At 40.3% G+C, this 27,349-nt stretch overlaps 1 protein-coding gene across 1 annotated transcript in view; it reads right to left on the bottom strand.

Moving 5' to 3' along the window:
• Positions 1–6,660, bottom strand: part of mlphb (melanophilin b) — a gene marked incomplete at both ends in the record, with an annotated part of 29,891 nt that extends 23,231 nt beyond the window's left edge. The window contains one exon of the mRNA XM_079230980.1: positions 6,533–6,660. Coding sequence (XP_079087106.1) covers positions 6,533–6,660 — 128 coding nt within the window. The remainder of the gene's footprint in view (positions 1–6,532) is intronic.
• Between the last annotated feature and the right edge of the window lie 20,689 nt (positions 6,661–27,349).

Below are 27,349 nucleotides of genomic sequence, written 5' to 3' on the forward strand. Positions count from 1 at the left end.
TTTTAAAGTGCGTTTGTTTTTATTACCTACAGTAATAATACTAATATAATGCTCTACCAGGCAGAAACTTCCGGTTCTGAAAAGTGAGTCCAATGATTAAGTGCTTTGCATTCTTTCTAATTGTTACCAGGGAGCGACTCCTCTGGTTGTATAGAAGTCTAAATGTATAAATTACTCTACTTCTCTTAATTTATTTCCTCAGTAAACATTGTAAATATGAGTTTATGTCTCAATCTCTAGTTTCAAGTCTTCTTCAATACAACATGATGTTCATTTAGTCAATTATGGTCAATTTAGAGTCAAATAGACCATAAAGCAGAGAATGCTTTAGGGCGGGGCTACAAGGTGATTGACAGGTCGCTGCCACGACGTTGTCCGGTCTGGGAGTTGTTAGTTTTTTCATCTTAGAATGATGATAGAAGTTTTGTTGTTAAATACAGGGGAAATATGGTATAATTTTAATTTGACTCAAAACCTGAAAATGTCAGTTCATTGAAGTTAATTGTAATATTTTGGTCGACTAAAAATGTCTCATTATGTGTTTGGTCGTACTGAGCTCCACCCTCTCAAGTCACTGGTGTGAATGAATGTAGCATGTGTGTGTGTGTGTTTATACCTGTCGACCTATTTCTGTCATTTAGTTTCACATTGTCGGTTGACGGACGAACTGTAGTTCTTGTTTGCTCCAGTGTCTCAGGTTGAAGGTCATCACTCAACCTTCAGTGAGTACTGGTTTTGTTGAAGCCTCATATTATAAGAATAAACTAAACAGATCGCCCTGTTTCCATCAGTGTAAAAAAGAAAAAAGAGCCGTGGTTGTTTCGTGGTTAAGTCCTCCCTGATGATGGGCTGTAAGTTGTTTAGTACTACACTTTTTACAGTCACATTTTACTTATTCCAGAAACATATTCATTTTGAGTAATTATATTGCAATTAGAAAGAAAAATCCATCTCAGCCTTTCATTTCTTTTCTTCCACTGCTTCTTGTACACTGAGCAGTTGCAGAAAATGCACTTTCTTCCTTGAAGTGTTCTCACTTCATTATTTTGGCAATCCCGGTATGTTTTAGGAAAGAGTGAATATGAGCTCCAATTATTACATTTGAGAAAACAATCTGTCTTCAGGTACTGATTATACGTGTTATGCAAAACATTCTGCACTAACTTCATTCAAATTCTTCTCAAAAACTTAAAGGGACGATCGATCACTCATGCTTCCTCTGCTCGCTGACATTACATGTTTTAAATGCCTGCTTCGAGTCAGACTTTTCTCCTCAGCATAGTTTGAGGCATTGTTGTGCTGATTGCTGGAGAAGAAACAGCCTCACTCAGCGCTGCTGATGGTAGTGGAGAACATTCAGATAACAAATCCCAAATGTTACACAGCCTGGGTGGAGTCTGGGAAAACACCCGTCAAGGATGAGAGGATGCTTATCACGTTTTTTTTCAGGCCATGCTTTTTAAATCATAGCCCAGATCATCGGGATGAATTGGAGACTTTGTAAGAATCCCATAACCGTTCGCAGACACAGCTGATGGGCATTCGCAATATGATTTCAAAGTAATACCCCGGAACATCAAATCCCACAGATCTGCTATACAAGATGGCCTACTGTGACTCAATAAGAAGTGTGCTGTAGGATCTTGCAGGCCTTCTCCAGTCTGTGATGTAGATGTGATAAGCTGCACGCTTTGTGGGTAAAAGCTCTGGAGTATTTCCAGTAATTGGACCATGCGCCGAGGGTGTATTAAAAAACAAGACATTTCCGACATTTCCATGTGTTATTATTACGAATGTTAGGCCATCATTAATTCAATTCAGTTTATTTTATATAGCCCAAAATCACAAATACAAGTTTGCCTCAGAGGGCTTTACAATCTGTACACATGACATCCCTGTCCTGGGACCTCACATCGGATCAGGAAAAACTCCCCCAATAGGCGTCGCTTCCCGTGTGTTATTTAACGCCACGCTGTTACGTAGACCAGCAACTTCTGCCCCTCATATCTCTTCACCTCCTTCATTCAGTCCAAACATGCTGCTTTTGGTACATCTGTAGATGTAAGGGCCCTCATCTGCAGCAGATTTTATTCTTGGCAATATTCAAATGCTTTTATGAGCCACTGTATTAGGTGTCCTGTGGAGCTTTTCACTTATAATAGAGAAAGTAGTATAGTACTTTTGACCAGATTTTTACGAGTGGTTCTAAGTACTGTACATGAGGACATATGTTTAATGTAAACATAGCTTTGCTGTTCATTTTTAAGGTCAACTTTAAGGTGAGGCCTTACATTTATTTACAAATGAAAGTTATGAACAGAAACAGCACAACACTTAATAACTGCCATGTTACAGTTTGTCACACTGAAACAAGATTATTCTCTTTGACGCCCCTAAGTATGTCCTCAGGATCCTCAGTATTTGATTAAAAGCAGCTACTGGAGAGTTTGTGTGAGTGCTAGCCGGCCAGACGTTATGAGACCAAAATAGCTGAGTGCTCCCATACATGGTGATCTGCTCACCATGTCCGTCCACATGCACAGATATGTTTACATGGAAATGTACATTTTCAGATAGTCTTTTAAAGTACAATGATAATGTCATTAAATAAAATGCATTACCTGGGTTTGACGTGATGTCATAATGGTGTCAGCTCTGAGACATTCACACTCACATTCCGGTCAATGTCATCAATTGCTGCATGTCTTTTGTACAGAAGAACCAATTAAAAATCTTCATTCTTCAATCCAATCCAACATGTGTGTTTTTTACAAGATTCAGGCGTGACAGTTTTATATGCACTTGAGGATCTGTCCCTATTTATAGATCACAGAGGCCCTAGAGAAAACGCCGGCTCATTTGGATGGAAAACAAATAGCTGCAGAAGAACCTTGGCAGAGTCCGCAACCTACTGTGTGGTTGAAATTGTTGTCCTGTATTTGTGAAGGAAGCTCACAAACGTAGAGAAACCCTCACAGCACCATATAGGAAGGGCCAACTCCTCGGCCTGTATGAACACTGACCAAAATGCTGGCTTTCCTCACCAAAGTCTGACTCAACATCCGTTTCTTCTTTACGAAATGAAGGCTGATGACAAGAAGTTTCTTTGAAGGGCCCTTTTATGATGCACATGCAGACACACAAAGGCACAATGTTTAACAGAGTGTAAGGAGGGTATGGGAACAATACAAATCTACTCGACATCTTCTGAATTAATTAAATAAATGGCTTAAAGTCTGGATCAGTTTAAAGTGGATGAGATATGCGGCCCACAAACAACACTGAGAAGTATAACCCCAAGCGTGTTGTTCATTGGAGATAAGATCACACTACTGTATGAATAGGCAGGAGATTGCTCCTGCTTAGATCTGAGATAGCGAGCTTAGGAGAAATATGTTTTATGATTTGAAATATAATCATCTATGTTTGAGCCACGATAAAAGATGTTTCATTGAAGGCCCTTCATACCAACAGGGGGTTTCAATCTCTGGTTGATTAGACTTCCAGTCAGGTAGAAGTTGGGTGGAGCTATATGGGAATTGGGTGATGTCACCAAGCTGTGTGCTCAGAATTATTTTTCACACTGAAGACTTGCAATATTTTAAATTGTAACCTCATAAGCAGCGAAGAAAAAAAAACATGGCAACGTTCATAATCCAAGATGGCGACGGCAAAAACGACAGTCCACAAACCAATGGGCGATATCTTGATGACAATGTGCGCTTCTTATCTACAGACTAACGTATAAAGTTAGCGTTAGCTTACATACATCACCAGTTTTGCAGGTGTGGTCCTCTATGCATGGGAAAATCTTGCAAAAACAATGGGCCACTGAAAGTTTTCTTCCTTTTGTTCCTACCCTAGAGGATTACTGCAGCTGCTGGCCAGCGGTGAACCCACATCCAAGCGTCGGAAGAAATTCCCTCTAAACTTCTTTCTCCCACAGCCTGATATCTAAACCATCCATCCGTCAGTGCTGCCAAGGATACATGGGAGCAGTGTGTTGGTGAGTCAGCAGCACATGACTGAATCATCTGTTGGAGATGTACAGCTCAACGAAGTGGTCCAGCCTTCAGTATGAGAGTGCAGATTATCATTTCAGTTGTACTACATTTAAATCAAACAACCGTCTTCTCTTGATAAAAAAACCCAGCTGCTAACCAATTATGTGTTCATGTGATTATCACTGACTCACCGTGAAATGTGAGTGCTCTGTCTATTATGAAACTGACATGATTATAATGGGATAAAGAGCAATGAGTCATCATGTGAAACAAATGCGGGATGGTGTTTCCAATCAAGGGGACTTTGGACAAACGCACTCACCTATAAAATCATAAATTATTTTGTTTATAAATGAAAAATGTACTTTATGACATTGCTTTAATTCATACAGTCTGTTTATATATTTTGCTACAGCCTTGATCTTGATCTGCCTGAGCAGGCTAGTGGTAGCCACAGGTAATATCGATTCATGATCACAGTGACAGTTTTCTCAGTGAAAAGTATCCTAACATGAGGCTGTAAAGCACACGGTCCTCTCTGACTGAACGTTTCAAGCTGACGTGTGCTTTGTTGTGCCTGTAACCCCACCAAAAATCACTATTTTTTACAATGGAGTCTTGTGGCTTTTAATAGACCAATACTACATCCTAAATTACCTGTTGGAAAGGCCTGTCCAAATATTTTAAATATAGCGTACACTTAAAGTGAATGCTCCTGTCCACAGCCACTTCAGCACTTCAGTTATTTCCAAGCAAAGCAAGTTTGTTTGCATGTTGACTCTTGATCTAGCGTTCTCATTATTCATGAACATTTGCTTAATTTGATAACCTTCGTCCTTGCTTTTAGATAAAGGTTGAGTGGTCTTTCCATCTGAAAAAACACAAAACTATTAATAAAAAGATGTTAGATACATAAACAAGTCAGTAGTAATAGTCCACAGCCATGCTAGCAGCTCTGTGACGCTGTGCCTACATATAGCTAAATGCTAACACCAGCATGCTAGTATGTGTTCAATTGCAATGTGTACATGCTGTGCAGCAGGTACAATGTTTAATAGGGTCCCCATCACAGTTTAGCATGTTAGCATGCTAACATCATGAATAAATAAAAACACCCCTGAATACATAAAAAAAAAAATCTAATTTCATTCTGGTCTTTGGTTTATAATCCCAAATTCACAGAGGGATTAAAGGTGAGAATATAGGATCATAATTTGCACGTCAGTGGAGCAACCCTGTCTCCTAAAAATTACGTTCCCCCAGAACTAATACGCATTCCCAATTACGTTTGATCAGAAACCTATCTCCTCCCTGATTATGTTTGTGTTTGACGTATTACACATACGTTTTAATTTTTAAACTCTGCGGAGAAAAAAGAAAAGAGGGGCGGGGTGAGGCCAGTGACAGCCGGCCAGTGACAGCCGGCCAGTGACAGCCGGCCAGTGACAGCCGGCCAGTGACAGCCGGCCGGCCCGGTCTTGCAGGCCTTCTCCAGTCTGTGATGTAGATGTGATAAGCTGCACGCTTTGTGGGTAAAAGCTCTGGAGTATTTCCAGTAATTGGACCATGCGCCGAGGGTGTATTAAAAAACAAGACATTTCCAGCTCGCACCGAGAGTCGGGCTCCCGGTCAGAAAGCGGTCTTCGCCTCCCGGTGCGGCCGACTCTCGGGCTCCCGGGCCGGCCGGCTCTCACTGGCCGGCTGTCACTGGCCTCACCCCGCCCCTCTTTTCTTTTTTCTCCGCAGAGTTTAAAAATTAAGATATGCTTAAATAAAGCAAGAAAACAATAACACACGATTATGAACGTATTTGTAATACGTCAAACACAAACATAAAAACAATAAAACAAAAATACGTGTATAATCAACCTATACGTGTATAATCAACGCATGTGTAATACGTCAAACACAAACATAAAAACAATAAAACAAAAATACGTGTATAATCAACATACGTGTTTAATCAACCTATACGTGTATAATCAACGTATGTGTAATACGTCAAACACAAACATAATCAGGGAGGAGATACGTTTCTGATCAAACGTAATTGGGAATGTGTATTAGTTCTGGGGGAACGTAATTTTTAGGAGACAGGGTTGAGTGGAGACATATCCACCTAAACTAACAAAAGCCCTAATGGCTATAAAATATTAAAAGTTTTTACAGGAGGAAAACTGCACTGCACATGAGTCCCAACTGAAATACATGATGTAAAAGGCCGATGATTTTACAGAATAACATGAAGTGTAATTGAATGTAGTACAAATATGTCTTGATTGGATAATAGGGTCAGAATTTAAATTAAAAATGTATTTTTAGGCTGCAGACAATTTCAAGTAATGTATGACTCAGTACTATTTTTGTTTCATTAATTCCATCCCCCAAAGATTATACATGTATTCAGCATGGCATTAAGCTAAAAAAGAAAAGAGAACCCATCCTGAAGCCATGAGCATCAAAAGGAGGAGAAACAGATGTGCATCAAAAAGAAATAAAACAAATACACGTGATCTTTTTTAACATACCCAAGTCTGTCGTCCTCCTTCTTCCTTAGGTCGAAATCTCTCTGGACGACTTCCCAAACATGCTTGGCCTCCTCATCCGTGAGCTTGGAGAGATCCAGCTTCCTGCCCGTTGTGCTGGTGGCGAGCATAGCTGAGAAGCTGATGCCTGTGAGCTGGCAGGCTGTCTTGTGCGTGACTACATTTGGGAAAGAAAAAAATTAAAATACAATAAGTTGTCAGCTACATGAGGAGGATTTTAATGCAAATATTTAAGATGAACTACAGTGAAAATATGACCAAATGTAAAAATAGGTCACTTGCATTTTCTTTTCCAAAGAATCAACCAGTGTTGCACTGCCAACCAATGTTATGCGAGATGGGTGTTGAAGACAACTTGACATGAGTGTTAATCAATTGGTCAGGTTTGATGTGTCACGTTCATGCTACAAATATGTGTGAAGAATGGTTGGGAATACATTGCACTCATCGATGAGATTAGGGAATGCATTTGACACACAGCTTTCTGAGCTGTAATGTCTCACTGACCTTTGAACTCTTCAACTTTGCAGAAAGACAAAAAAGGCCTGTTTACATACATTGCTTATTCCTCTCGATTTAATTTTGTTACAAAATGAACACTGTAAAATTAAAGGTGATTTACAAAAAAATAACTCATTATTAGCATAATGAAGTAACATTTTGTAACACTATACAGAGGTGCCTATGCATGGTACTGCAGAGATATCAACTGATATGAGCATGCTAGCCAGCTAGCCGAGGCCCGTCCTGTAATACCACTCATACCTCAGAAGGTCCAGTCTGTCTTAGTCCAACATGAGAGGACAAAATAGTGGAGTTGCTCCAATGGCTTGTCAACAATACATCCAGTCTGTGTGCATTTTGATAGTGTGTTTATTGGATTCCCCCTTCTGTGTTTATTGGATTCCCCCTTCTGTGTTTATTGGATTCCCCCTTCTTCTGATACTTTTGACTAACGTCTGTGTGAAATAGCTTTCTTGTGTTTGCCTGTCCTTCAGTCATGTGCCAATGCTCATGTCTGACTTTTCGAGAGAAAAGGCTGCTGTTTTCTCCAAACAAAACAGACCAGAATAATAGAACTGATCAAGGGTCAGTGATCTGGAGCGCAGGTCTAGACCCGGAGCTTAAACCCAATCCGCCACAAGCTTCGGTCCTGTGATCGGCAGAAGGTCTGGCACAGGTCAACCATCACATTGCTGAGGGATTTGAATCAAGTCTCTGTTAAATGGAGCCTGCACACATCATTTCACATGGTCCAGGTTCACAATGTCTTGGTTTCAGCGCATGAGGTGACTCAACTCCAGCTGACAAGTGAGACGCACACATGAACACACACATCTTATCACACACACACACACGCGCACACGCAATAGTCTGTACCGCCGAGTTGCACTGAAACACACTTATACATAACCAGAAAAGGAATGCTCAGGATCATCACATAATTGTCTTGTTTACTATAAACCATATAAAAAATGACTGGGGAGCCTAATCTAATTTCTGCTCATGCAACATGGGCATGAATGGTAAAAACAAGCAAGTGTAACGCAGGAACAAGTCACGTCTAAATGGTCGACCCTGAGCAGACTGTCCTCGTCCAGCTATATGAAATAGTGCTTACATTTTCCCACAGTCAAAGTGTTACACTTGAACAGACAGGCAGTACACAGCAGGTATTTGCTTAGCGGGTGTGAGCAGCTCCGTATCCTACTTGTTGTATAAAGAGACCATAATGAAAATAAGCACTTTAGAATTGTGTTATTTGCTTTTCGTGTTTCTCACAGTAATTTTCATAACTGTAAAGCGTGCTGTCTACAAATAGTTTTCCTTGCATTAAATCCCCTGTTGCTGTCACACAACTCAAGCAGGTGCCCGGCTGAAGGACTCCTTGTGTTTGCCAAAGGAAGGGTTGGCTTGATAACAGGTGCGGAGACACAAACCTGCAAGAGTTCGACCAGCAAAAGAACAAAAAGCTTACATTTCTTTCTTTATTCCATTCTAAACCACTTTACATTCTCTTATGGACTTTTAAATGTCGCTATCGTGGCTCCCTGTTTAGTAGATTTAAGAAAGTTGACAAAAGGTGGCCGGCGTTTGCTTTAAAAGCTACTAGTTTACATACAGTAAATTGCACTTCTAATAACACGTTGGAACCTTTTTGGACATGAATTTGGTCCAACATGTAAAGAGCCCACTGTTCCACACTGACAGCACAAGTAGCATATATTAAAAAAAAAAATAACCAACAGCAGGATTCATATCAATAATACAAATACATGTAGGCATTAACATCATGACTTTTCTTCTCCAAACATCATGAATTAATATGCCTTACCTTGGTGTTGACAGAGCAGCCCCGCAGGCAGTATTTCCTCTGGAGGCAGACCCGGCTGACTGCAGGGCAAACTAAGTAGCAGACAGCAATGCTAATCACATGTCCAGTTAACCAGGAGGGAGACAAGCCTCCTCTCCGCCTCCTTGACTTTACTTCAAAAGGTCTGCCCCCCCCCCTCCCGGCCTCATTGACGGCAGCATCAAATACATCGTGACTGTTTTTTGATCAATAGTAATGTTGGTGAAATGACTGATGAACGGTAAATCAACCGGTTTGGAAGCAATCATGTGTGCCATTTATCTGCTTGGACAGTATTCAAGTGCGCAGTGATCATGAGATTTAGTTTAGGCCAGTTGGGCTCAAGTCCCCCGTCACATGGGGTCTCATGCATCCTACAGTATGACATAAGAGAGTCAGACAACAGAGCAATTCACCGGAAGTGACACCTCTTTATTGATACCAACATGTGTGTCTTGTAGGGAAATGATTGGGAGGTCATATAATGTGCAATGATACAGCAGCAGCATGGGAATGTAGTTTAATGTCTGTTAATAATAATCCATGCGATTGTTGGTTTAAGGGCACTAAGTGGTGGGACTGGCATTTGCACAGTGGGTGGGTCAACCTTCTCTCTCTGAGAGGGAATCAGGTTCAAACATTTACACATGGGAGGGAGTACGGATGGTCATCACAAAGGAAACACTCAGAATTTGAAAGAACCCAAATTAATGTGGATGAATGAGAAGACCTGTTTTAATGATCTCATTCTCCTCCCCATAAACAAAGGGATTTGTTCCCGTTTCCTCCTTTGATTTGAGCCATGTGACCGGTCCAGCGGTCTAACTGTCTGGTTAGCTCAACCTCCAGCCCTGTCGTCTTGTGGAGCCGCCGAAACACACGCGAACAAAGTCTTTGGAAGGGATTCGTCACAGCATGTTAATTACATTCTTGTGAGGTGAATCTGTAAAGCAGTTCTTTTTTATTTAGCCACAACATAGACGCTGAGTTGGTATTCAGGGTGTAAAGAAAGTTTTGCCATTTAAAAAAAGCTTGCAGACCAAATTTAATTGTTGACTTCTCAGCTCAGGCAAATGTCAGCTGTCTGAGTAGTGTGAGAACAATCTCCACAGTCAGATACACACATCTCACTTGAGTTAGCTCACCTGCTAACCCCCTGCACCTCTCCTCCACTATGACCCACACAGCTTCTCCACTTTGCTTTTTCTTGTCACCAAAAATGTTCTGTTTGTTTGTTTTTGTTTGCTTTGTCTTTCCATTTTGGTTTTGTTCCGTTTGCCTCTGTCTCTTGTCCCCAATGTAAAGCGTCTTTGTGTACTTAGAAAAGCGCTGTAAAAGTTTGAATTATTATTATTACCCTGGAGAGGTTTTGACTACTAGTAGTGCTATCTAGCAGTAAACGAGGCAGTGCTTCACAGGGTGGGTCCAGAAGGCTTCCTTGTTGCTGGATCATGCAGTACAACCAATGAAAATAAAACAATTCTTGTTTCTTGTTTTTTGTTCCAAGTTCCAAGTAACAACAACATGTATGTGCAGCCCAGGATCATGGCATGACTTATCCATTGCTTCAGACAGTTCACAGATTGGTTCAATCAGAAAGAGTGTGATTTAGCTCTGTAGTTTTGCTTGCATTCCGTATGATAACACAAGAGACAGAATGTCAGAGTCATAGTGAGATTTGACAACACAATTATGAAGTTTTGTCAAATAAAGAGAGAGAAATACTTTTCCTGCTTGTAAAGGAAAGATGGATAAACTAGCTTTCATATCCACGTCACTCCCAAATCCTAATTCTTAAAGGGACCGCACACAATGGATGCAGAATGGACCTGTCAGTGTCCACCTTTGAGTTGTTTACTTGTTTTATTTTGAGCAGAAGGGAATAAGATTTTGATCAACATTTACATCTATGTTGTCGTCTGTGTAGGTTTTACATGCCAGTGATATTTTATGCTCATTTGGACACTATCACTGATATAAAGATGAACTAGTTCAGTGTCAAATATATTCAATGGAGAACAAATCCATGAATAACAAAAATAAAAAAACACATTCCAAGTACAGAAAGCGAAAAAATAACTTGTCCATGTGAGAAACAATAGTTGAATGCAATGACATCACCAAAATTTTTTTTTAAATATATATATATTTTTTAAAGCCAATAATGCCAAATTACTTGGGGGGCTGAAGAACATTTTCGGGTGGCTTCAGCTTCAGCTTCCTAAAATAGGCCTAGCGACGGCCCTGCATGACTTCCAACCACTAAACCGGTGTTCGTGACCATTTTCGTTGTTGCCTGAACGTAACTTTATGTAATTATTTTAAGCCCAAGATTTTCCTAAACCTAAGTTGCCTTGATGAAACTTCTGTTTTGTAGCATATTGTTGTCCCAAAAGAAAAATAAATCATGCCGGACGACACAAAATAAATGGAAAATGTGTGTCCCTGTACATGAAAACAATAGATTGCATTTTGTGACTATTTCCCGAAATAACGTGAGACTGTGTTGGCATGTGGCTCCTCGTCATCCTACCGTAAGAGGTTGTAGCGCTGAAAGACTCTTTTCAACTGTTATCTGCATAGAAAGGGGGGGAATGACATTTAACTGACTTCCTACTCTCTTCTGAAAAAGACTATAGTGAATTGATTTGTGACTTGGTGACATATTTCAATCCTATTGTTTATTCCATGTAGTCTTGTTGGGTCCGTGCACGTGGTTTATGTGTCTGCCGTGTCATCGTTTTTAACGTTACTAAGCATGTTGGTGCTTTCATCCAAGCTGTGTGTGTGTGAATATGTGCCAGAATATGTCATTCTCTAAATGTTTGTCCTGTTTGTGTCTGTAACATTACCTCTGATGATCATGTAGAAGGCCTGTATGATTAAACTGTGGTGTATTCAGGTAAGTATAGTTTTAATGGCCTTTTTTGTTGGTGTTTCAGAACCCATTAAGTAGCCTATGATTGGTCTTGGATGGGCCAGGCCTTTTTCACTGACTTTCACCGTGTGGGTGGGCCCACACAGGGAAAATGAACTGCGTGCAAATAAACATTGATAAACCATTTAAAGTGTTAAAACAAATTGTGAAAAATGTTTCATGAGGATAAAAATGCCTTCAACATGTTTAGTGGATCTCAATTATACATTTTAACTTGGTGGATAAGAGATCTCAACCGTTTAGTGTGTTACGGACATAGACTGTAAAACAATATGGATGTAGTCCTTGTGACATCACCCATTGGTTTCTGAAGAGCCGTTATGAAGCTCAAAGTGTGTGTGTCTCTGGCTGTCGCCATCTTTGCATTTATGTCACAGCCTAACTGTAAGAATGGGCAAAGAGGTATGATTATAAAGTTTCTACATTTTCCGTTGCAAACTAAAAACACATCTTTTTCGACTATACCTTGAATAAGGAAGGTAGCACCGTAGTAGCACTTTAGTAGCACTTACTGGCTCTTACTGATAGCACTTTGTAGTTTAACTTTATTGAAGAAATTGTACTTTCTTGATTCTTGTTGTTCTGAGTTTGTACTCATGGTGGAATTGCACTTATTGTAAGTCGCTTTGGATAAAAGCGTCAGCTAAGTGAAATGTAATGTAATGTAATATAAAATAACTAGTCACCCCTCAGTGCAGTGGTCATAGTTTTAGTATGATTATTATTTTGTGCTAGGCTGTAAAGTTTGGCCTTTTAACATGGAGGTCTATGGAGGTTCGCTTTGAGTCTAAAGTTCCCACTGGAAGAACTGCATTTCGTGTTGGCTTCATTTCTCGGTACCATAGGTTGGTCATTGAAGAGTTTTGAACCTTGAAACCTATTTAAACGATAATATAATTTAAGTTTTTGGAGGGTAAATTTGGTCTGTAAGTCATGCAATTTAAAAGTTTACATGTATGTATACATTAAATGTACCATAACAATTCTTATTAATACCCTTTAAGTTTATTGAAGTATTAAGTTTAGAAGAGTTGTTGAAACACCAATTACATTATAAGAAATCTGTCACTATATACAATGTCATTAACATTTCTAAACACAAAATATCAAACATGGATTAATAATATGTAATACCTCAGTAACCACTTAAGTATGCCACAGCCTGTGTCTCTCATTTAGGCTGATGGCTACACTCAAGTCACAACAATGTGTATCTCAACAATCAGTCAAAATTAGAAAGCCAAGCAGGTTTTATGATTTAACTGAGTTTTTGAAGACTTCAATATGACATTTCAACATTGCTGGCCTTGATGTGTGTTGCCAGATGAGTAGAAATCCAACTAAACAGAAAGAACTTCAAACAGACTTTGAATTCCATGAGGAAAAAAACACAATAAAGTTTGGGCTTCAGCACAATCAGTTCCTGCAGTTATCGTCCACTGTGTGTTAGCATTAATAAATTCCTACCATTTCATTTTGGACAGCACCCAGTGCAAACAAGCGAGTGTGTATAAAAATCATAGCCAGCACGCGATCAACAGATTAGATTTTTACTCTCTCAGTCTTGGCCTGCAGAATCCCTACCAGAGCTATTTAAGGTAACTTTAGACTGAGGGGATATTTCACAGTGCTAACATACGAGCATCCCAATTTTATAGGGAATACATTAAAATTCCATACAGTATCAGATTTTTGTGTATGTGGTAGCTATTTTTGTAAGGCTGCAAGTGACATTTCTCAATGATGGATATTTCATTTTGGATAAAACAATTGTCAGAATTGAGGTTGAGAATTTTTTTTTTACTTATACGCATGTTTGTCATCACATGTTTGCTTCACACTGACAGACATGCTAATCTGTTGATGTTTTGCGGGTCATTTTCACCATCTTAGTTACTTACGTTAGCTTGCTAACATTTGCTACTGGAAGGAGAGCAGGAATAGTACGGCGGTTCCATAGTTATTTTTAGTTATTTCAATGATTTTTTCCAAAACCTAACTTAGTAATGTTGTTGCCTAAACCGATCTGAGTTGTTTTTTAAAAGACTGGATATCACACAAACCAGTGTATGGGGATACGCAGGCAAGGTGCAGCTGTGGATTTGGTTAATGCTAATTCTACATATTGGCCGCGTTAGCATGATTAAGTCACATAGGATTTAAACCTGTTATGATAATCAACAGTTATGATAATACACCCCAGGAGTTTGGAAATACAGTGGCTTCAACACAATGCTCTGCCTGCTAACCATGTCAATTCATAACACATTGTGAGGGAATGCAAAAAGTTATTCCATGATTGAAAAAGTGGTTCAGAAAGAAAGTTCCCTTTGTGACTATTTGTACAGGAAACTCTGACCATCTGGTTTTACGGAAGACACAGAAGGCACTGGCTGCAATCCCTTTAGTTTAAAAAATCTTACTCTTATTCAAGAGAGTTTATCAGTTTGTATGTATTTATTTATCAGACATGTAATGATCAGTGAAGTGGAGATTGTAGAGATGTGGTTTTGGAGTCTCCTTATTTTCCCTGATATTTTCCTTGTTGTTGAGGCCCTTTCAGTACAAGCATTAACGTTCACATGGACTGCTGATTATCTCTTCCTATTTTACTGTTAGAGGTGTGTCCCTCCTCCCCAGTATTTATAGGAAAGCAGTAGGAAGGCCTCATTTCAGTGCTGGGATGAGGCCATAACAGCAGGAAATGCCACCCCTCCCTTCACCCCCTGACTCCAAAAAGCAGCTCAATAAACTAAACCATTGTGAAAGGTTTTTCTGTACACAGTTAAACAACATCCCAGTGTACTTTTTTTATATTGAGCGCCTGAAAAGTTTTTGGTTTTGTCATAAAACTAAGATCTTGCATTAATAAGTGGTGGGAGGAGACTACTTACAACATTTTTTGGTGGTAATGTTGTGGTAACTAACTTTTTTGTATGTATGTATAAGTGAAATACGTCTGTGGAAAGGAACAGAGAAATAAACCTTCTATTCAAAGGTTCTTTGTGTGTTCTCTGATGGGGATTATAGAGCCAACAATTAAGGGGAATCCCCCATTCTAAAACGTTGGAATCTTTATGCTGGCTAAGTTTCCTTTCACACATCCAGCTGGACGCTGCTGGCCATCAATGCTTTTTTTTCTTATGCAAAAGCTGTTTGAACCAAATGACAAAGACTTATTGTAAAGAGTGCTTCTGCTCTTTTACACCAAGTGTCACATATTCCCTCCACAAACTAAAACTATTTTTCTCTTTCTTGCTGGACAGGACTTGTGTTAACTATTGTGAGTGTGACAGAGAAATACGTAGACGGTAGAGGAGTGGGTACTCCATTCAGCCTCAGTCAAATTGCTCGGCGGCATCAGTCAAACGACAGCATGAAACTTTCTAGCAAATGGCAAATGAAAGCGCATATGTTTATGTTCAAATGATTAAGCCCTCTAGCTCTGTCTGTAGTGAGATGGGAGATCACTGTGTGGTTCCTGTTTCCTACCAACAGTCAATGTTGGTTTCTTTAAACCATGACCGCAATTGTTTCCGAACACAAACCAAATCTTAAAGAGATAGTTTGGGTGTTTTGAAGTGGGGTTGTATGAGGTACTCCTCCATAGACAACATATGGCCGACAGTACTAGACGGCAGTCAGCACGCTCACAGTTTGGGGACAGACAGCAGCACCAGCACGGGAGCAAAGCAATGATCTACTTGAACTACTACAGAGCGGCAGAAAATGTAACTAAGTCTCGTAAAAGAGAGGCCCACCTAAAAAATCAATATAAGGGCGCTGCACAGCTTATTTAGAACATTTTCTAAAGGGGAACGGAACTGAACCTGTTTTGTCGATGCAGCCTGATTGCTTTGAAGAGAGCATAGATACGTTTCACTCTCAGTTTAGTTTACCTTCAGAAAGGGCTTTCTGACGGCAATACAATAATTAGCAGTGAAATAATTGTCAGGGCATCTCTGAACGACGGTCTGTGTACTTGTAGGCTGTCCGTTGTCCGCTGCTGGTGTTGAATCTTGGCCACAGAAGAAGTGGACGTAGTCATCGTGACGTCACCCATTGGTTTCTGGGATGCCGTTGTGAAACTTTGAAATCAGCTATTTGGCACTCGCCATTTGGGATTTCGGCTGTCGGCATCTCTGCTGTCAATCAAAGTAAGCCCACCCTAAAACATACCCTGCTTATGGTCTATATACTCTAAATGGGACCATAATTTAATGAATGAACATATTGATGTATTGAAAAAGATTTGAAACCAGCGATTGAGACCATAAACTCATGTTAATAAATCAAGAGAGAAGTAGTCTCATTTTCTCGTAGACTTGCATACAATCTGACTTCAGCCTCCTGCTGGCCAGAAGAGTAACTCATTCTTCAGCACAATACAGTTTGAGTTTTATCTTGTTAGGATCCTGCTAAGAGCAATGACTAAAACAATGTGAAACCTGATAAATGACACTTTAATACACTGCATCAATCATATAATTATGAACCATTAGAATAACTTGGACACTCAGTGCTCTATGTTTATGCTCATGGAGCAGTGATGATAGGAAGGTCCCAGCATGTTTGGAGTCACATAATGAGGAAAGGTAGTAGGAAGTTGTTTTTGGCAATTTAGTTCTGATTTCAAAGCAGCCATATTCACCTAGCAATTATGCAATAGCTTAAGCAAGTTCAAACTCAAGATAAACTGGAAATGCTCAGCACTTGCATACCAATACTAACGTAATTAAACACTTAAAGGAATAGTTTGACATTTTGGTAAGTAGCACCTTTATGAGAATTAATTAACTTTTAGCTTTCGAAATAGTCAAACATAACACGGTATTGTACCATCTTTGTGTTAAGAAGGATGGGATGTAGGCTGAGGAGATTCTGGGAATGCATTTTGATTCTTAAGAAAATGCAAAGTTTCCTCTACACTCGCGTCCTCAGGGTCTGCTGTTCCCACCGACGCTTTCTTCGGAAACATCGGGTTAATGGTGGCAACAGCTGTGTGCATCACCACGTTCTTTCCAAGTTGTCTGGCGAAAAGGGCCGGCCATGAGACCTCTTGCAGTGATCAGGCTGTGTATGTTGATTCAATTCCAAAGTTGGCAAGCAGCCAGTGAAGAGGAGCATGGATTGGAGTAATAGGGTCTCATCTCTTAGAGAGAGTGAACAGACTGGCAGTAGAGTTCTGCAGTGACTGCAGACTGAAGATGCTTCACTATCTGAGTCATGAATAGAGGGAATCAAGCTTGGAGAAAATGCAAGCAAGAACAAACCCCTATGTCAGCGTAAAAAATAACTCCTCATCTTTCACTCACACCAATGTTTTGGGCCTCCGACTTAAAGCATAATTACATTGTCGAACGCATAATAAAACATTTTTAGTCGACCAAAACATTACAATTAAATTCCATGAACTAAAATCTACTAAAAGTGTAAGGGTTCAATTTCTCAGATGAAAACATGAACAACATCGTGCCAGCGACCTGTCAATCACCTTGTAGCCCCGCCCTAAAGCATACTCTGCTTTATGGTCTATTTGACTCTAAATGGACCATCATTTAGTAAATGAACATCATGCTGTATTGAAGACTTGGAACTAGAGATTGAGACATAACCTCATGTTTACAATGTTTACTGAGGGAATAAATCAAGAGAAGTAGAGTCATTTTCTCAGAGACTTCTATACAATCTGATGGCTTTTTACCAACAGAGGACTGGGCACCCAAAAAATACTGCCGTTTTCTGCAGAAGAATACAGAATTAGCAGTTGACAAACACAGAGCTGCACACAGTCATGGAACTCCCACACACACACCATCGCGTGATCCTCCAGCCAGAGATAGGAGGGGAAGAGGAAGCATAATTAGAAGATAAACAAAATGCGCTCCAAGATTGACAGCAGAGACACAATTAAAGTAAATAAATTATACTGCTTGATGCGGCGTAGCCAAGGTTCAATTACTGAACTCCAATAATCAAATTTGGAAAGTGACCTTTTGATCTGCAGCAAAGCCTGTTCTTAAAAAAAATATATATATATATATATATATATATATATTTATTTAAAAAAAAATAAATTATTTGACAACTTTACAGGACAGAAGGATACAATACAAAAGAAAAGGAGAATAAAATAAAATAAACAACCACAGCAAATAATAACACATCCGGACTACATAGTTAAGTTTTCCTGATTACTCATGGTACAGATTGTAAGATAAGATGGTGTCATGCCAGTGGGTTGATGCTCTTTTACCATGAGTCATGTTGGCTGCAAGCTGCGTCCAGATGCAAGCAGCTGGTTCAACAGCCTCAACTGTTTCCTCAACTTTGGTGTGATTTAAAGCAAGCATATTTTATGCATTAACAGAACCTCATGGAGGTTAAACGTGTGTTATGTTTCAGATCAGCATAACTATCAGTTGTACACACAAGAGAGGTTTCCCATAGTATGAACCACTGTCAGCACTGCACTTGACATATAGACACCAGAGAGCCAAATTGTAAGCCTGATGAGCAAAACATATTCTCAGATGTCCAGCATGCCCATTTATCCAAATCATGGAAATTATAACTTTTCAAGGTAAATACCACATATGAACCAGTGTCGGAAAAGGCGACGGTAGAGTGAGTCAGCCCTTAAACATCTGCAACTCTGAAGGGCCTTTTCAGAACAACTGAGGACTGTGAGACAGAGTTCTACCATGTTTCCATTCCAACTCTGGCTGAAAGTGCATTCTCCTCCATGAATATGTACGTATGTAATTTATTGTGGAGTAGCCATGGCTACTGGCTACGGCATTAATAGAGTCCAGCTGTCAATTAAAGACACCCATTGAGAGTTCAATGGTGTGCATTGTTCAGCCGGATTGGTGAGTCAGAGAAGCTCCGTGGGCGGGGAGGGGGCTGTGCGGCTGCACTTGGCAGCCCCAGAGGGAGATGTGATACACCAGAAGCAAGTTACAGCTCCAGTTAAGTGTTGGAAAGACATGGAGTCACGGCCTCTTTGTGGGGATGCGCGGGAGCCAAAGAAACTGCAGCTACTTTCTTTGCACAGAGCATTTTCAGAAAGCTCATATAAAAACGTGGTTATTAGAACCATGAGTCATTTTATCCCGAAATGAAAACGATTGATAACGGTAACTCCTCAGTAGTTCACAAGTAAATTTAAGGGATTCTTTCTTGATGACAAATTTACAGTATCTGGTAGTATTTTTGAGTTTACCTCCCAGTGCGATTGAGTGGGTGGTGTGGGAAGAAGGTGTGGTCAGTTCCTCCATGGTTTTCATGTAAGAAGAAGTGTAACACAGGCCTGAGGTTGGCCATGGGTAAACACAGAGAGGAATATTCCAGAAAGGCTTTCCAAACCCAAAATGAGGATGGAAATATGTGTGCATCACGTGAGTAGCCATGTCAGTGATGCTCAAGGCGGTTTGTAAAATAATAATAATCAGTGGAGCCATTTTAACGCATTTCAAAGAGAAATAACTGAGTAATGACACTTGGACTGAGTTGACTTGTTTCCTTCACATTTAGCGGCTTGCATTTTCTACAGCATTAGTGTTCCTCTCATCCACAGAAAAGCCCAGACAAGAGAGAGACACATAGAAGGTTAGTCTTCTAGTTTAGTTAGATAATGGCTTCATGGCTATGTTCTGTTCAGCGTATATGCATAAACACTAAAAGTGCAAATGTTTAAATGGTGTCTTTCTAATATCAACCACACTAAACTGTCCGTAAAACACAATATTCTGTTACATACTGTGCATATGGACAGATAACTCAGTTGAAAGTAAGAGCTACACTGACCGTGTTTATCTGCAAAACTTAAAACAGTCCTGTCAGATTAGCAAGCGTTAGCATGCTAACAGTAACTAGGATGGTCAACATGGTGAACATACCTACTAATCCTACTGGGACCTACTTTTGTAACGTCATTGTGGGACTATTAGCATGCTGACGTTAGCAACTACCTCTAAGCACTGCCAGAACTGCTAGCATGACTGTAGACCAGGATTGCATATCCCAGTGAAATATGATCGAAAATGTGAACGTTCAATCAATGTCTTCAAATAGTCAGTAAAAGAAATTTCACTATTGAACGAATTTTGAACGTCTTTTCACCAGTGACCATAGTCGTCTTTTATACCTCTTTTCAATGGGGAAAAATATTTTGAAAAGACACTAGGCACGCAAGATGCATATATTGGCATGGTATACACATTTGATTCAGCAAGATGTATCTATATAATAATGTTTTTTAAGGTTGATGAGTTTGGGAGTGAGAAGGGGTTATTAAAATCTCTTAAGCTTGTGTTTACCAAAGACCTTATTTCAGGCATATAACAATAAACCCATCCAAAGAACCCATCGACTTTTTAGAGAGAAACTTTAAATGCTGACTCATTTCCAGGTTTTAGGACACATTCTTCACAACACTCTATATCATTGTTCATTTACTGTGTATTTTGTTGTAACGTATCACCACATAACAAAAAAGCACATCTAGGTTATCACTTAACAACTTGAATGCATAACAAAAGGTCAAGCAGGACACTTAAGCAACTCGATGGAAATGCTTCACTGTCTTTTTCCGGCTGCATCTGTCTGCATGAATGCGGCAGGCCAGATGACCCAGGTATGAAGCTGAAAGGCAACTTCAGTGTAATGTCCACCGGTGAGGATCATCGGGATTGCTTGATGTCATTCCAAAATATGATTGTTTATTCCCTAAAGGAGAATCAAAGGAAATTGGATGACAAAGGATGGTACACAGCTGGGCTCCTCATGTGTGCAACACATTTTATAACTCCTTGTGGGCCTAACACATTTTTCTTTGCTTTTTCCCCTCTTGGCCAGCTGTTGGGTCTGTCTGCTTCCTATTTAGCTGTTGTCTTTCAAAATTCCACAATTTCCAATCTCATTAAGCTAGGCTGAAGTAGATGTCTTTGAATATTTTAGTTCTCAGTGGTGAGCTCTATGTTTTCCCTCGAACATGTTCTTTTTATGACTGAAACTGCATCTGCGGTTTATTCAGTTCGTAAATGCTTTGTGCAGGTAAGAGATTGTTAACATCCACCAAAAAAGAGCCACGTTTTTCCAATCATGGTTGCCATTGTTTATATCACAAACAACAAAACATGCCTGGATAAAATAGATTAAAGCGGCCAAAACAAAGGTAGGTGGGAGCCTCCCACTGTGCAGAAGTAGCTAAATAAAAGACTCTTGTCTGCCTTTCGCCTACCTTAGAAATGATTGCATGTTTATCTATACAGTAACTTCCTCAGATGTTGAAATGCTGAGCTTTGGAGCTTGGGATGACGAAGCAAAAAAAAGGACAAGCCACAAGCCTCTCTGACTCTCATGTCACTGCTGATCTGGAGTTATAGAAATAATGGAGACCAAGCACAGCAGGATGTGAGATTAAACAGATGCACAATTTGACGAGTACATCAACACAGACTGTCGAGTCTTTTGGCAGATTTAAGGGGCTGGGTTCATCCCTGTAGAGGAAATGGTTTGTATAAATAGTTTTGAGCCGTGTTTCCGTCCCTTAGCAACACCTCGCAGACACAGAACGCACACTGACAAACACATACACAAAACACACTATAAACATGCGCCAACACAGACACTTTCACACATATGGTTCTCCTGCTATACTTGTGAGGATCGTGACTGACCTTGAATAATAGACATTTTGCCTCCATGGTCCATGCCTACTACTCATTATATGAATAATTACTGTCATATTCATGTAATGTGCTGTTACTCTGTTATGTTGTTCATTCTGGTCACATGACATCGATTGCTTCTGTCCATCCGGGGAGAGGGATCCTCCTCTGTTGCTCTCCTGAAGGGTTATTCTTTTTTTCCCTGTGAAAGTTTTTTTTTCAATTTTTGGAGTTTTTCCTGATCCGATGTGAGGTCCCGGGACAGGGATGTCGTATGTGTACAGATTGTAAAGCCCTCCGAAGGAAATTTGTAATTCGTGATGATGGGCTATACTAAATAAACTGAATTGAATTGCATTTATGGATCTGCCACAAGCAGCTAGTTAGCTTAGCTCAGCACAAGACTGGATGGGGAAACAGCTTCTCTCTATCCAAAGGTAACTCAATTCAATGAAATCCACTACATCTGCACATGGATGTGAATTGTGAGTGGAAATTATTTCAAGACCCAATACGTCATTGTTTCCCAATGTTTCACACAAAAGTTGACTGCACATCGTCCACATTCCAATAGGGATGTCAAATTCAGACCGCCTCACATGAACCCTGGGCAACTTTGTGAAACGGTAGCATTTAGCTTTCGACAACAAAAGCTACTTGGCTAAGTTTAGAAAAATAAGTAACTTGTAACGCCACTTATGCTATGTGCGTAACGTCATGTGACTCAGTGATTGAGCCTCAGTAAAATAATTTAAACTTTTGGGTTCACCAATGCTGGCCTCCTTAGAAAAAGACCTGTGTTGGTTTGACCCATTCACCAACCTCTCCCTCCCTCGGAGGCAGACCTAAATACGACGGCAGATGCTCTGAGCGCCTAATAATGCTGCAGATGTGTTTACATTCATCCAGACAGTGAAGCGCGCTTTGTGCATCAGTATCACAACGTCAAGGGCCACTCACTGCCCAAACCTCTATTTCTCGCTGAACTTCTAAAGATATTTACTGTAAAACAAAATGTTTTAATAAAAAGAGCATTTTAAACAAGAAGTATCGGTATCAATCTAAAGTCAGAGTTTACTGGAACAAAAATGCTACTGACCCTTAATGAGTCTTATCATAATTCTATCGTCAACAAAAAGCCAAGACCTGATGTCTGGCCAAAATGACCTCACTCGACAAAAATGTTGTTATCTTATGGGTCTAAATTGGTTTGCACAAGATTAGCAAAACACTCATACTCTTATACACACACATACAGTACACACACACACACACACACACACACACACACACACACACACACACACACACACACACACACACACACACACACTAGCACACAACGAGAAAGGGGCAGTTGGGATTGTTTGGCAGGATAAGTTTCTGTTTCCTCACTCAAGGAAAACCAGTGTGTTCCCACTCTGCTGCCTCCCACCCTCAATCCCCACTCTGCCCTATACCAATGTCATCTGTTAGCAGTTTACTTACTTTACTACACCTGATCCCACACACACACGCACACACACGGACACACACACAGCTGGTACATCTGTCACAATTATGAGCTACATCCTATTCTCTACCTTCTGCCTAATGGAGTTAGCAGCACCAAGTAGCCTCACTAGTAAACTTAGGAAGAGCACTCGACAACTCTGTGGAACGTCTTGATAAGAGAAATATGCTGACAATCTTTTTTAATGCCGAGACAGTAGCAACAGTCACACAACTCTTTGCTCTTTTTCTTTTTAGCTTTGAGTGAGGAGCTGCGTTCACAATAACGATAAAACTGACTGCTGTTGCAATCGGCATGCATTCATTTTTGCGAGAGTTTGTTAATAGAAAACACAGATGTCACTATGGATGCATACATAATTCCACAGAGCACGTTTTATTTGTTGTCAGCTGTGGCAGCTCAGTGAAATACGTATGTTTCCTTGTGTGCTGTCCATCACAAGTATGCAACATGAGTTATGAGTTGTTGGGCGGACGCGTATCGCAGCTAAAACTGCTTATTGGAATATGAATAAAAGACAGAAAGATTAGTTGAAGGAAACATCAATGACCTGTTGCATCAGTCTCGTTCAACCACCAGTGGGAATAATGTGCATTACATTTTTTTGTTCTGTTATTTAAGTGTTCTTGTGTTTTCTTTTTGATCCCTTTATTGCAGAAATGAAGCTTAGCCAAGGTTCTGTCAGGAAGACTCTCTTTCCACTCCTTTATTCTCAAATCTCTCCATCTTCTGTCTCTGCGGCTTCAACTCTATCTGCTTATGGTGGGCGATCACTTTTACATGAACCATTCAGATTCTGCCCATAGTTTCCCTCAGCCATTCACACAGGAATTTTAAAGCTGCTCTCCTCTCTTCTGCTGTCAGTTGTTTGTATGAACCGATGCAACCCTCCTCCACCTCCAGCCTAGTAGTGGATAGACCCAGACACGGGGAAACAGAGGGACGATGCACTGTGAATTTTAATATAACAAAACTAACACAACAGGGGAGTCCAAAGGATTCAATCAGGGGCGGGGCAGACAATCACACAGGCGGGAAAACATACGAAGGCAGGAAGTGAAGTGAACACAGGACATTCAGAATAAAAAAGGAAACCAACTCAACAAAACCCAAGACCGTGACAATCACTGTAATCACATTGCCACTGAGATCGGACATGTGATGATGCAATATTAAAACCAGACACATGTGAGACACTTGTTTGCCATTCTGAATTAAAGAGGAAGAGAGCAAGAGAGAGCTAAAGTGTGTGCAGGGCCGGAGCTGGAGATGGCATGATAGAAGTTGAGTAAAAACATTTAAAAAGGGACTGACCCTTGACTGGCCCATGGCTGAGAGACTTGATAGCTAGCTTGAACCAGGATGGAGATGATCATCACAGGTTTCACCATCTTCATGTATTGATATATTTGAGGGTATGAATGGAAATTAATCAGTGGGATCCAAAATGCATTGCAAAAAAAAACAAGGATCTGAGTAATCGATGGGAAAGAATCAGAGTCCCTCCTTGAACTTTCTCACCATTGCGACACTATTCATTGCAGCATTGCCCTGTGGCCTATCGAGGCCTGTTGGCTGTGATATTGACCTTTCTGCAGCTTATGTGATGCATTTTTTTCCCATACAAATGTCTCATTCCACAGCTCGCGACAAGAATTCAGATAGGACAACGCACATCGGCTTCAGAAGCCCAGTTTTAGACACAATGCAATCACTCCACTTCCAATGTGCTAAACAGCAAACAAACATATTATGTATGAATCAACAGAAACTGTTTTGTACTTAAACTAAATGTTATTCTGGTTTCACTTGGCACCATTGCAGGCTCGCCCTGGTAGTCTTAATTCTACCCTTGCGAAAGAATTTTCAGTGTATAACTTTTCAGTGTATATGCGCTGATATTTATAGAAATAACATACATTAAGCCTGTGAGGGGAAATTACTGCTTCAACGCCACGATCAAATTGCCCCTGAAACAACAAAAAGCTTCCGACGCATCAGCTTGGCCTCCATTACCCCGCCAAGCAATTACTCAGCATTTTTCTCTGGACAAGTGGAGCCTGTAATCTATCCACTTATTCAAATCAGCGCTCAACAGAATTGTCTTTAGATAAGTTCCATATTCAGACTGATGCCTCGGCTTGCCTGTCCAGATGTGATCGCTGCATCCCGCTGCAGGAAATGAACAGTAGCTTGGGTTTTGGATATGGCCACCTGCTGGAAGAACAAACGAGAACTCAAAGTCCAATTCTCTTTGGTTGCTTATATTGCAAATTCTTCTATTAAGTCACCTCTAAAACACTGGAACTCAAATGAGACTTATTTGATCAGTACCATATGTAGGTAGTATGTGCTAGTACCACTTCTCCAGTTTAGTGTGGAAGAGTCCATAAATCCTTGAATAAAACCAGCAAAACAATGCTTGTTTCATAACTTCAGGAGTCATTTCGCGGTTCTGAGTCAAAGTCATTCAGAAAGTGGAAAGTACAGCACATGTGCCAATTAACTGCATCTGCGCAAATATGAAAACCTCAGAGAAGATTTGACCATGACTTTGCGTTTTAGCCATCTATGTTACTGGTGCGTGACAGCAGTATATGATTACTGTTATTAGAAGAGATATAGACTATCTGTTGAATTGGTGCTGACTTGGGGCTGTGCTTGCCATTGTCATGAGGGACTGAACAGAAATGCTAAAGTGATTCTGCTCTAAAGAAAAGGCCGATCACCCAACAACGCATGGCTTTGATTTAAAGTCTCTGCAGACCTCTGGTGTACTCTTGAACCTGACCTCCTCCGTTAACTTATCCCTGCTTTAGGTCAGTACGCACACATCACTTAGGTTCGCATCACATGCTGACTTTAAGGGGAATGAGAGGAATCTTACTTTTCCTTCTGAACTGAATTGATAGGCAGTGAATGTGAGGCCTTTGCCATTCAGTGTGTCAAGTATTACAGTGGTATCATTGGTATATTGTGATTTGTACCTGCTGTACTTAACACAACTAGACTAATAATGCCTTCACAATTTACAGTTGTTTTCCATAAACTGCTTGTTGAGAGTGTCATAACTTAGTGACTTTGCTTATTATTTCTATCATCTTCCTTGGCTACCTTAAATAAGGAATTCTGGTTTCGCTCGATTGTGTTTAAAAAAAAGGTTCTATATTTAACAAGGTGTTTAGAAGAATAGTCTATTTCCTTTGTATTATTTTGTGTTTCATACCTAACCTGTTTGGTTCGGTTCAGTCTAACTTTGGTGCATTTTCCCGTTTATTTTCTTTCGGGCTAGTGTGACAGCAAACCGGACAAACTGGATTTCGTGACGAAGGGGAGAGAGAGAGTGGACAACGTGCTGCAATGGGCCGTGGGTCGGATTCGAAGCCGCTCTGCCTCAGTACAGATTTAACTAACCCGCTGGACCAGATGAGATACCTCGGCGCCCAGTAGATATGCTATTTTAGCATCAATTTAAAAGACAAATAAAGCCATCTGCTATCCTGAACTAATCTAGAAGAGCTAGAACTGGAACTAATTACGTGTAAAAAACAAAATCAATGCCCTGAAAGCAGAGGAGCCAGGTACAAAATACAGTTGCTGATGTAACGATCCTACGCAGATGACCTTTATATGCGCTGTACCTTTCTATCGGGACACACATGCTGTGTTGGGTTCTGGCTAAAGGGAGGCAGCATTAAAAGGTAAAACTGCTCAGTGTTTTCCTCCCGTGTTTGGACCGCCTTCTGTTGAGCAGCCACCGTTACTGTGTGTATTAATACTTTCCTCATCAGACACAGTCAGAGTGACGCAAAGCCAATCCATCTCCACCCCTTTATTTGCTTATGCTGCGATGGAAATAAGTGTGTTGGTGGAATCAACACATGCACTTCCCTCAAACTGGCCAGTGAACAGTTTGTTCCTAATGGTAACGTCTTCGCAGGCAAGAAAAAAACAACTTCCAGAGAGCGGATTGAATACTCCAGTTATGTGGAGGGGAGTCTCATGCTTTTATTTGAGAATAGAATAAACACAAGTGTGTTTTCACGGTTTCAAAGGGCTTCAGGACACATTCTCTTTGTTTTTCATAATTTCCATAGGAACCCGTTAACATTACAGCCCACCCAAATCATCATCTGGATGCTGAAAGAAAAATGTCCATTTGCTCGAGTTTTTGAACCCTGAAGTGAAACCAAGTTGAGTGATTCTCCCGTCTCCTATGATGCATATCTGTGTTATGGAAGCTGGCAGTTATTAATGATTGAAACAAGAGTAAGGGCAGCTTAAAAAAGCACCGCAGGAAACAATCTGCTCTTTCATCCAC

The sequence above is a fragment of the Taurulus bubalis genome (assembly GCF_910589615.1).
Source record: "Taurulus bubalis genome assembly, chromosome: 15".
NCBI lineage: Eukaryota > Metazoa > Chordata > Actinopteri > Perciformes > Cottidae > Taurulus > Taurulus bubalis.